The sequence below is a fragment of the Xenopus laevis genome, chromosome 5L, assembly GCF_017654675.1.
Source record: "Xenopus laevis strain J_2021 chromosome 5L, Xenopus_laevis_v10.1, whole genome shotgun sequence".
Classification (NCBI taxonomy): Eukaryota; Metazoa; Chordata; class Amphibia; order Anura; family Pipidae; genus Xenopus; species Xenopus laevis.
In genome coordinates this window covers 119,417,180-119,429,605 of record NC_054379.1, presented here as the reverse complement: position 1 = coordinate 119,429,605, position 12,426 = coordinate 119,417,180, and the positions used below count along the sequence as shown (strand labels likewise).

The 12,426-nt window shown below is 40.7% G+C and overlaps 1 protein-coding gene across 1 annotated transcript in view; it reads right to left on the bottom strand.

Annotated features, from left to right (window-relative positions):
* The window catches only part of mds1 (myelodysplasia syndrome 1), a 131,499-nt gene extending 119,615 nt beyond the window's left edge, over positions 1–11,884 (bottom strand). Inside the window, 1 exon segment of the mRNA NM_001280592.1 lies at positions 11,732–11,884. Coding sequence (NP_001267521.1) covers positions 11,732–11,768 — 37 coding nt within the window. The 5' untranslated portion in view covers positions 11,769–11,884.
* Between the last annotated feature and the right edge of the window lie 542 nt (positions 11,885–12,426).

The window sequence follows — 12,426 nt, the reverse complement described above, 5'->3', positions numbered from 1 at the left end:
GGGAGCCTGGACCATAGGGTCAGCTTCCTCTATAGTCGCTAACGGAAAATTTGTGCACCTGCTGCCTGCAATGGCAAAAATGTAGACAGGCCGGAGGCAGGAGCCCAGTTGGAGGCAGTGCGGCTAATCCACCTCTCTGTGCACCCATTGCCTGCAATGGCAGGGATGAGCATGCTAATGTAGACAGGCCGGGCTGGGGACTGAGGCCGGAGCCAGAGAAGTGGTGCCCTTGAAAATTTTTTGGGGGGAGGGTCAGCCTGATATTGTCAACCCTAGCGCCAATGCATCCATTGATCTTGCTCTGATGAATAACCTGTAACTGCACATATTAATGCAAGGGAACCCAGCAAATTCCATCAGTCTGGACCTACTGTTATTTCCTGGGATCCTGTCAATAGCGGCACCTAACTTGTGCCATGTGTATCAGACATTAATATTGCCCCCCCCCCAAAAAAAGTGGTGCCATATTAACAAAAATGCAGGGCCAACAGCATGTTCCAAAACGTGTGCATGATTTAACAATAAAGATGCTAACCTGCCTCCATATCAAGTTTTAATTTTGTGATTTAGTGTGCACCCAAAATCACACTGGAATTCTGGGGGGAATTACTGCATTGATTGCAATTCGCATTCCAAAATATCACTTTGTACACTGAACCATTTCGGTAAAATTAGGCTTTCGGACTGTGTTTCCCACAGATTTATGTGTCCCGTGATTCCTGTGGGTATCCGTATAACAGTGCCCACATGCTGAGAACCAGGAACACATGAAATCTGGTGCTTATATTGTTAGTGCGAGTAGCCAAAAGCTCTTAAAAGACTCCCTTCTACATGTCTGGCTTTGCTTTATCAGCTTCTAGCAAACAAAATAGTGACACAAAACGGCATTTTGATGCACTGCCGCCAGTGAATTAAAAAGAGATCTGGGAGTTTGCCAGTAGCATGATAAACACTTTCAATAGTTTGCTCTGGCATAATGCTGCCACAAGTCTATTAGATTGCATGCAGTATGTGGAATAATGGACTGGATCCCCTACTGAAAAATGCAGAGGAATGCAAGTTTTACACAGATACATGACTTTATGAGCAGTTCAGTGAACTCTGAAGTGTCTCAAGTATCATTTCATAGATACGTTATCTGGAAACCTGTTATCCAGAAAGCTCCAAATTACAGAAAGGCTGTCTCCCTTAGACTCCATTTTATCCAAATAATCCAAATAATCCAAATAAAACGGTACTTTGTACTTGATCCCAACTAAAATATAATTAATCCTTATTGGAAGCAAAATCAGCCTATTGAGTTTATTTAATGTTTATATGATGTTCTAGTATACTACCTAGTGTATGAAGATCCAAATTGGAAAGATCTGTTATCTGGAAAAGCCCAGGTCCTGAGCATTCTGTATAATAGGTCCCAAATCTGTATTGTGTGGATTATTACACATGGTTTGACATTTTATTACACGTGTTTTGGTAAGTAGCCTTGAAGTCTTTATTGTGCTGCAGTAGTGCTTTGTGAGGCTTCAGAAATGAAATAGATGCAATAAGACTTTGGTTTATGTGCAGTTTTGGTTATTTATACAGTATATTGAGCTTGATTTTTAGTAGTTCTGCCCAGAAAAAAGGCATCTGTTGTTTTTGTGCATTTTGTTGGAACCAGCAGCTATTTTGGTGGGATTGCCAGGACTACAGGGGTGGGTTTTTTGTTGCTGATGTTGATTGGGCAGGAATGTGCACGATATATATTTACCTCTTGACATCACAGAGTGAAAGAATATCATGATGTATTTCACTTGTTATTTCCATCACAGTGTAAACAGTTGTTTAGTGCAAGGTTGTTCTGTTAAGCACTGTGTACCAACCTCGGTGGTTTTGCACTTTGTAGCCCAAGAACTTACAACAGCGGTTAATTAAAATTGGAAGGTATAATGCTAATGAGCACAGCCTACTTGTCAACATGAAAGGCAAAACAATATGGTCGATAATTAAAAATTAATTTAACCCTCTGTTATGACAAGACCAGATTAGTTCAGGCAAACAAAATTACTTTGACAAATCACATATTTCATTCAATGGCTTCCGTATGTGGGCAGTAGGAGTTTATGCAATCTCAAAAGGAATCCATCTGTCTTTGCAAGGAAGCTCAGACAAGAGGTGGTTTTTTTTAAGAGGGGAAGACATGAAGCCCAGCAAAGGCAATGAACCAATTAAAAGCAATCATTGAATTTTTCTGTTGCCTGTATATATGCACCAAACCCATCCTGTAAAAGACAGGGCATGACTCATGACATTATTTAGAGCATACAAGTGAATCAACAAATATCATTGATCAAGAAAAATAGATTTTTGTAAAAAGATTTGAGAATGAGATGATGTAGTATCAGCTAATTCACAGGATGAAGGCCAATAATCAGCACGTTCAGTTGATGTGTGGAACAACAGTATGTCAGGTTGCACATAATGTTGAATATTAGTGTGAGATTAGAGCTCACAACAGATAGGGGCAGATGTATTAAGGGTTGAATATCGAGGGTTAATTAACGACTGGCAAATTAAAATCCTAGACTTCGAATATCAAAGTTGAAGGATTTTGCGCAATTCGTTTGATCGAACGATCGAAGAAATAATCGTTCGATCGAACGATTAAATCCTTCGAATCGAAGGATTTTAATCCATCGATCGAAGGATTATCCTTCGATCAAAAAAAACTTGGAATGCCTATGGGGACCTTCCCCATAGGCTAACATTGACTTCGGTAGCTTTTAGGTGGCAAACTAGGGGGTCGAAGTTTTTTCTTAAAGAGACTGTACTTCGACTATCGAATGGTCGAATAGTCAAATGATTTTTAGTTCGAATCGTTTGATTCGAAGTCGAAGGTCGAAGTAGCCAATTCAATGGTCGAAGTAGCCAAAAATATACTTCGAAATTCTAAGTATTTTTTATTCTATTCCTTCACTCGGACTTAGTGAATGGGCCCCATAAACTCATCCACTTTCTAATCATTCCTGTGGTTTTTTTAGAAGAGTATTTATCAGATGGTGAACTCTAACTTTCACCAATTGATAGATACGCTTCTAAAAATCCCACAGGAAAGTGGGTGAGTTTTTTTGTGGTGAGCTCTAATCTCACACTTTGATAAATCTGCCCTGTAAGTGCAAGGAGAACTGTAGAACATGCTTCCTCGCAGCAACACATCCGTATTATTTATGCAGCTGAATACTGTGCTTTACTAGAGAGTAAGGGATTTTTTTCCAACCAGCAGCTACCCAGTTATTGAACTACAATTCCCAGCATCCTTCAAGAGCAATGGATGGGGAGGCTGCAGGTTGAACAGTCCTGCTGTAAAGCATTTAACACATCTGCAGATCTCTTGTTTAACTTAATAACAAACACAAGCGTCTGTTATATGTTACTTGTATGTTTCCCAGAAATTTCATTGTCAGTTATTATCTGATTCACAGCTATGCACCAGGAAACAATTGAATAAACACAATTATGGTTTATACCCTTGTACATGAAAGGAACAGTACATTTTGCACCAACATTAGGACCGATCCATGCGAGACTGAAGTTCCAAGAATGCACATCTGGTGCAGCATGGCGCTGATACCTTAAATATTAGAACCATTTGTTTGTTACCCGATCCAAAGTAAAGAACCGCAAATGTCAGCTATTCTCCATATAAAAGCACCATTCTATTTTTAGGTTGTTTCTAATATTAGTCCTCATTCTTTTATATTTGTTTTTAAACCTGCTATCAAACTTAATATGGCTTAAGTTGAGGGCCAAAAACCAGCCATTTGCCTTCTGGTATGAATGTACATTAGTAGTTAATATACTAAATAGCATAAACATAGAGATATTGTATGTATGTACAGTATAACTTTATTTATAAAGCACTGTAAGGATACACAGCACTGTACAATCGTACACTATATAAAAGTACACACAGGGAGGACAAGTAACGTAATAAATACAATAAATATATATATTTATATAAGTACATAGAGAGAGCCAAGTGGTAAAAGAGACAGTAGGAGGGAGGTCCCTGTCCCTTAAAGTTTACAGTGTGGAATTGTGGAATGGTACATCCCTAAAAACCAATTACTTTAAAGACATAAGGCAAGGAATTCCTGAAGCTAGGAATAGTGAGAGAGCATAAGCCAGAGGTTACTAAATTTAGGGCTTCTTCTATGAAGGGGGTGCATTCTGAAGGTAAAATTGGGGCGCCATTGGGAGGAATGCTGTTCTGCTCTCTATTATTTCTAAACGATGGCTCTGAAAGTGTTATGATGATGTTTTTGTGTATCTGTAGCCTTGTTATGAAGTAAGGCCAATTCTTGAACACCAGATGTGCCATACGTTAACCATAAACCAATGTATAAGAGCCAAAGGAGTGCATATTTCACTGCACACAGCACTGTTTTCCTGTGTTCCCTGTTGAGGGTGGTTGTCCCCAATCATCAGCCAACACTAAAGCAGACTTTGTTCCCAGAAATCACAGTGAAAGAAATTCAACACACACATTGACTGCAGCAGGGGAGCTTACCCTAGTTAGTGTGACCACCAGTGCACCAGCAGTCTCTGTTTATAAGTCAAGTTTACATTCACTTAATTTATGCAAATGTTCTATTGGCGCAGATTATTTTGCAAAGAAAGACTTACTGTATTTATTTGCATATCCATCCATATTCATTTATATGACTAGGAGATGCCATGGGTGCCCTGAAAAGCTGAACTCATTCAAGGTTCAAACACTGACCTCCTGTGGCCACAGCTCCAACTTTCTTTTAAAATGGCAGAACACTTGCCGAGCTTCACTAAGCAGCAACCTTTGAGTGAAACCTCTCCCAGCCTCGAGAATGCCATTACTCAGTAACGAATACTATATATGAGAAATATGCCAAGGTTTTTAGTAGCTTTAGCAGAGTTTTTTTAACCAGCAAAAAATAATACACACATATACAACTGTGCATCCAGTCTCTACAAGGGAAAAGTTGGGCTGTGCTGCTTTACAGTGTAGCGAAGGGCAATTCATCACATGAAGGTCTATGGTAATACGAGTAATAACTCACTATGATAGAGGCCACACCTGTGACTAATAGTTAAGATGCGTTTTGGGAACACAACTGTCTGACTTCACCTACAGTGACTGTGACTGAGCTTTTACAGTAGTGAAAATTGACCATAAGTTGTACCAAAGTCATCAGCGACAAAAGCAACCAAAGATCCCAATCAGACTTGTCATCAATAATATTAATGAGCATCATAGTGTGTTATCTGCAATTGCTGATGCTTTATATGGTTCTGTACAATATGACTTGTCTCAGTAAGGAACATCCCTCACAAGGGTAAAAATACAGAGGGGGGGACACCCACTCCACAGATGTGGATGGAAGTGAAAAAAATTGGACCTGTCTCACAGCGATCAGTTGGTCCAACTAATCAGATCATTGCACACTAATGCATTTTTATGGCAGCTGTATGGATGATGCAGTCACCAGTGGCTTCTGTGCTGAGCTCTATCCCATATTCACGTGACTATAAGATCAAAGCAGTAAGAGATAAAACACAGATGTTACAGACTTGTAGTGTTTTAAAGTTACTGTATGTGCAAATGTGATTGTTATTGAAAGCGGTATTGGTTTATCCCATTCTGATCCCTGGTCCTGACTCATGAAACAATGTAGCAGAAGCAGCCTTGCGTTCTTCTTCACAGCTAACTTCTGCGACATTGTTTCAAAAGTCAGACCCACCACAAAAAAAAATGATAGAAAGGACAGACAAATACAGCCTAACTATTATATATATACAAATAACTTTTAATCCATTAGCAATGTGTCATAAAAGAAACAATAACAGCATAAATTTAAGTTTTGTATCCATTTAAACATAATGTTTTGTTACTCTGTACAGTAAAAAATGTGTTTAAAAATCAGCTGATGTGAAGCCAGGGGAGCAGCCATGGAAGTTTAATAGGGCAAAAAGGCACATGTTTAGAAACAGCCAGACAGGGCCACAGGTCAAAATAGGCTCTGGCATTTCAAGTACACAGAGGCCTGACCCAGCTCTGATAGGGGGGTCACCATCTTGGAAAGTGCCTCTGACACACACATGCTCAGTGGGCTCTGAGCAGCTGTTGAGAAGCTAAGCTTAGGGGTCATCACGAAATTTTCAAGAAGAAAATTAGGCTGGCCTGTAGTATAAGATGATTCTACAAGGCTGATTATTAAATTCTGATGCTAGTTGCACTGGTTTCTGTGCTGCTATGTAGTAATTATCTGTATTAATTACTAATCGGCCTTATATTGCAACATTTCTATATGTGTACTGTACGTTGTGAGTGGGTCCCTAAGCTCAGTAAGTAACATCAATACAGAGCATGTGCAGTGGATCAGCAGAAAAGAAGATGGGGAGCTACTGGGGCATCTTTGGAGGCACAGATCTTAACTGCTAAAGGGCTGTGGTTGCCTTGGGCTGGTACAGAAACAGTTCTAGCTACTTCTTTAGTTCTCCTTTAAAACTTGCCTTGGGGTGGGAAGTATAAAAAATATTTTGTTATGTTGTGAATTAAATTTACAAACAATTTCTTGAAACTAGCTGAAGCAACTGCCCGCCCCGTCTTGCCCCCTTCTGCGGACACCCGTGGCGCGGACACATTTATGCAGTGCTTTACAGAGATTATAAATCATTCACTGCCCCTATCACATGAACTAGAGCGAATGTACCTGTCTGTGGGAGAAAATCCAGCCAGACACAGGGAGAAAATGAAAACCTGAATCAAACTCAGGAATCCAGCCCTCAAACAAAGAATTGCTGCCCACTGAGCCACCATGCTGCAATACATTAATATTTTTCTGTGATTGTAAAGGTATTTGTAAATGTACAGTATTTGCAATTGAACACAATATCTGTCCATCTCTTTATATTCTCCGGAGTTTTAGACTCTTGAAACAACGTAGGAGTAGTCTCCTCCGGCCAAGACTCAAATTCCCACAATGCCTTGCATGATCTGTGATTAACAGACCTTTAAAGCAGCGTGCAAGCATAGTGGAAATTGCCATTTTGGCTGTATTTTCCCAAGGGTCAAAAACAGCAGTGCAGAGAACACAAGGCAATAGAACCTGCAATAACATAGACAAGACCTTTACAATTGTTAATTTTTGTAATAATTCATATTGAAAAATTTATTAGCATTACATTTTTTTTTTATTATGCTATTTTCACTCATTTCAATAGTTGGATAGAATTCCCTTTTAAATAAGTGGCAAGTATGTTGTGCCATCAGAAATATGCAATCACTGTCCAGTTCTGTAGTTTCCTTAACCCTTTAATGCCAGGACTTAGCAAGAACCTAAAGGTTGCGGGGTATATAGCGTATGAATAGTCTCATTTTGTGGCCATGCTGCCATTGTTATGTGGAATCCTAAGCAACAGTTTTTTATGGGCAAAACATGGAAGGGTGTGCAGGTTGGAGCAGCCAGATCAGCCTGGGATGATTGAAGATAAGCAGGATACCAGTGAGCACCAGGGCCTCAGACAAATGATTAATTGTGACTCTATGAATCAAGCTTTGTTTCTAGTCCTGATTAGTTATCGTGTGGCACAGAAAAGCCATGTGTTGCTTTCTGCCCAGGCCATTTGCTTTAAATGTTTTCTGTTGTGTTTATATTGATTGGGGAAGCAAGGCAGCCCTCCAGCCCTGTAATGGGATGCTGAACAACTTATATATATATATTTTTTTTTTTTTTTTAAAGAGGTAAAATAATTTTCAAACACAGACACACAATGAGTTTATTTATTTAGAAAAGTTGTTAAATAGAGTCTGGGAATTCAAATATTCAATGTTGACATTGTGCAGAGCTGGCCACAGGCCAAACTCAACTTTATCCCTCTCTCTCTCTCTCTGGAGACACCCAATGAACCAGGAATTTCGCATTTTCTCCTCCCTCTTTGCTAACTAGGTAAAAGTCATTAATTATAGGGAACGCGGTATCTGAACCATAATCAAGTAATGGGATCCCAGACTGGGCAACTACAAAGGTTTCTAAGTGTGTTTAGCTGTAAGTGCAAAGAGCCCAAACAGTTTCTCTGACATATGAAATATATTTTCTGTAAACAGGCCGTCCCTGCTGTTGAAATGTTGGATTTAGATATTGCATAAGCGCAAAGCATTTGTTACATGGGCACAGCAGAATGCCAACGTTGCGGCACCTTTGCTGGGTTATTATACTGTGAGGAGTGACCAATTGATTGCTAATACTCGGGGGAAGAGGCTCTTTCTGCGACAAATGCTATAAACAATCGCACTGCAGTAGAAATAACCGAGAGGGCAGCGCAGTTTAAGTACATCAGCCGATGCTGAAGTAGAATCATTTCTCAAAAATAAATACTCCCAAAAGGCAGAGAGCGGGTGCTAATCCCTAATCATCAGAGATGCCATTAGCCCACCCGTGTGGCACAATCCCCTGCCACGGACACGCATTTCCAGCAATGTTCTGCATATTTAAATCTGCTCCGCTCAAACCATTTGCAATTGAATGGAGTGGGGGGGTGCCCTAGTCTTAATAAATAGCATTAGATCAGCAGAAACACTCCTGCTGTAATGGATCCTGTTTACAAGACGTGTGACATGTATGAGTTGGGTAATAAATTGGCTGAAGAGAATGGATCCATTGTTGAGTTGGAGCGCAGTACAACTCGATGTGCGCAAAGTAGCAGCTACCTGTATGTACATAGCTACACTCAAACAGAAATAGCGCCCTTTCTTTTTCTTACAATAAATGAATAGGCTTTGTGAAACGTTTTCCTCTGCAACGACAAAAAAAGGCTTTAGGATTTAACACCGGGAACCATTACTTTAAAAAAAAAAATACAAGGCGCAAAATCGCCTTTTATAGCAACAACGTTCATTGTACGAGCACCTGAAATATATCTCAATGAAAACCACATCAAATGGAAAACAACCAGTAAGCCTCTGTTGTAGGCTAGATGTGTACCTTGTTCTGATGAATATTTATACCCAGCATTTTAAGGGTTACATCGCCGCGGGAGTTAGATTAAAGGGGAAGAGAATACTGCCATTTCCCTTCCACTTACATTCAGGAGAGAGGGATTGCACAGCGCATCGCAAATACAATCAGTTACTGCTGCTGTTGCTTTCACGGCGTTTGTGGCTGCTACAGTCTTTCTGCAACCAGATTGGTAATACATCTACAGGGACAAACGTATGAAGAATCAATATGGCAACCCCTACTGTTAGTTACAAACATGCAGGCATTTACAAATAATACTCCAATCGGATGCAAAACATTAATGATAGAAGAGACCCTAATTAACAAGATAGTATAGTTCTTTATTGAATAGCAAGCCTTGTGGGTTTAATTAGATTATTATAATAGCCTTCTTATTATAATAGCCTTCTGAGAGCTTGAACTGTTCCCGGTGAGGTAGGGTCGATAAAAAACATTGTTAGCTTAGTAAAGAAGTAAGTGGGGCAATGAATGAGGCCTGGCAGAAGGGTGTTATATAGAACAGTAGGGCTGGTAAACTCTTATGTCTCCTATATCCTCCTGTTTATGTGGGTAAGGTCAGTCAGACTCGTGGGTAACAAGGGTGGCAAGGATGGACCACTGGGTAAAAATACACTTGCCTCAACTCTAATTACTTACCCTCTTGTTTGGTGTTTCTACATATGTGTCACCCTCATATAGGGCAGGAGGGAGAAAGGGAATAGATGATAGATAGATGATAGATAGATAGATAGATAGATAGATAGATAGATAGATAGATAGATAGATAGATAGATGATAGATAGATAGATAGATAGATAGATAGATAGATAGATAGATAGATGATAGATAGATAGATAGATAGATAGATAGATAGATAGATAGATAGATGATAGATAGATAGATAGATAGATAGATAGATAGATAGATAGATAGATAGATAGATAGATAGATAGATAGATAGATACTACAATAGACAGATACATAGATAGAATATGGGCTCTGCGTTTATATATCTTTTTTTTACCTCTTAGATATCACCACCAGTTACTAAATAAATAGAGATTTCACACCCAATTACTAATATTTTCCTAAAATAAGGAGAGGGTGACACTGTACCTCTACATTCACATATATACACACGAATGTGGGAAAAGGCCAGGAGAGACTACAGAGAAGAAATATAGAGTAGTGTGTGCCCCTTGTGCAGTATGTGTCCCAGCAGAGTGCCAGTGGCAGAGAAGTACTGGATGTTTTTATAAGCAGATGAAACAAACAAATAGTATTTCTGGAACACAGAAGCATTCTGCATTACTGGCCTATATTATAGGAAACAGATTAATGCCTTTATGGGGAGGGATTAGAAAAGATGATCTGTGCCCATGAGTCCAGGTGCCAGTCAGCTGCCCAATCTGTCTGTCCTCCCAGAATACAATAACCTAGGGCTCTGCCGGGACTGGCAGTGGCTGCATTGGAAGAGTGTATTCCCAGGGGACCTGTCCTGCACCCATGTGTCAGAAAAAAACACCCAAAGGTGCTCTGGACATTTGCAATACAGGGCACCAGTGCCATTCCCCCTACAGACTGACACTTTATAGCGTGAAAAGATCCTACAAAATTCTTCCATGTAACTTCTACCACATTCTGATACTGTGTAGCAGCCCCTTAGCCATATATTTCCAGAGGTACATAGGTGGGTGCAGCTGATCAGACTGAAACACAGTTGATAATAAAGACTGGGCCCCATACCACACTATCCCTAGATGCCCTTTTGTCTCGGAGAAGTCGGAAAATTTATACCAAGGAATTAAAAAAAAAAACTTGCCTAATATTTGAATATTCGAATAATCGCTAAATATCGCAGATGTGGTATCGGGGTTAGAGCAAATGCCCATTCCAGGAGGCACAGTCACACACAGGACAAAAAAATTAACAAACCGTGTAGTTTTGTGTTACACCTAAATAAAAGAATCTTCCAGTAATAGGAATGGAAAAGGCAGGTTCAGTGCGTACATATGGGCTCATTTAACTCGTTGGCTGACACACACACATTTGCTTACAGACAGTACAGTAATAATAGTTTTGAAACCTAAAGTCCTATTCTTTCCGTGAATGAAAGTGGCCCTGTATTGAATGTCCAGTGTGTGTTCTATGGTCACAAAGCTAGTTAAAATATACTCCTGGGCACGGGGAGATGCTGCTGGGAGTTGTATCACAGCAATAAAGGGGTTAGCGGCTTCTGAAGCTTTAGGGGTTAGGCAAGTAATCTGGAATAACTAAGACTCCACTGCAGCTATTAAATGTGGAACGAGGCAGACAATCTCTTTACTTTCTAGCAACTCCGGACCTGTCCCCGTATAACTCTTTCCTAACCCAATGGGTTAATAAACCGTTAACGCAACCCGTTCCGTTTCGCTCTGCTTCGGAATGTCAGGCAGCTGCCGCTCCCACAGCGCCCACTGGCGGCCTCTAGCGGCGCCACATCTCTGTCAGCTCAGCAGCCTCACAGAGCAACATTAACTTTCCCAAAGTCCTGCCCGAGCCGGAGTGCGAGCAAAGCCCCAGACTTGGCTGCAGACAGCGCTGCTGCTCCATCTTTCCCGGCTCCCTGATGCCCCAAGGCCGGAGTTGGTGGCCAGACAGACAGACAATGCCGGACACCCCTACAGAGCAAAGCCCCCCTGTGCAACATGCGGCAACAAGAAGCATTCTGCACCTACTTGTGGCCAGTTTCCTTGCCCTGCCTTTGCATCTCATGGTGTCAGTTCCCCGGTGCAGCTTTGCTGGGATTTTCTCTTGGATGTTTTTTCCCTTTTTTTCTCTCTCAGTCAGTTTGTGTGTGTCAATCCCCTTCTCATTCCGCACTCGCTATCTCCCCAGCATTGTCAGTTTGGACACCTTCGCGCATGCGCCCTACAACCTCAGCCTCTGCCAAAAAAAAAAAAAAAAGTTTTGCTGCGATTTATCATTTTTATTACAGATCTTGTCGCATGGAGATCTCTCCCTGAAAGCCTTTCCCAAATTCTCCTTAGCTCTGGCAGGGCACAAGGCGCCATTGTTTCCTCACTTGCCTGGATTAACCCCTCCTCTGCCATGGCGAGTGTAAAGGTATTGTCCTGACCCCTGGTTACAGCAAGGGAATCCAACCCCACTCTCCCTAGCTGTTGCTAAACTACAACTCCCGGAATCACTGCTAATACTCACAATACCTTTATGGCCACGCACAATAAAAAAAACAAAAACAATTGTGATATCAGAATCCTGCCCCAGCCGCACCTGAGCTGCTTTGCACGATGTTTATCTGGAATCATTTCTTTCTTGTGCGTCTGTGTGAGACTGTGCCACATTCGCTTTTATTAAAGCTTTAAACTCATGGATCTCTCTATATGGTGGAGTCACCGTTCCTTTATTCTCA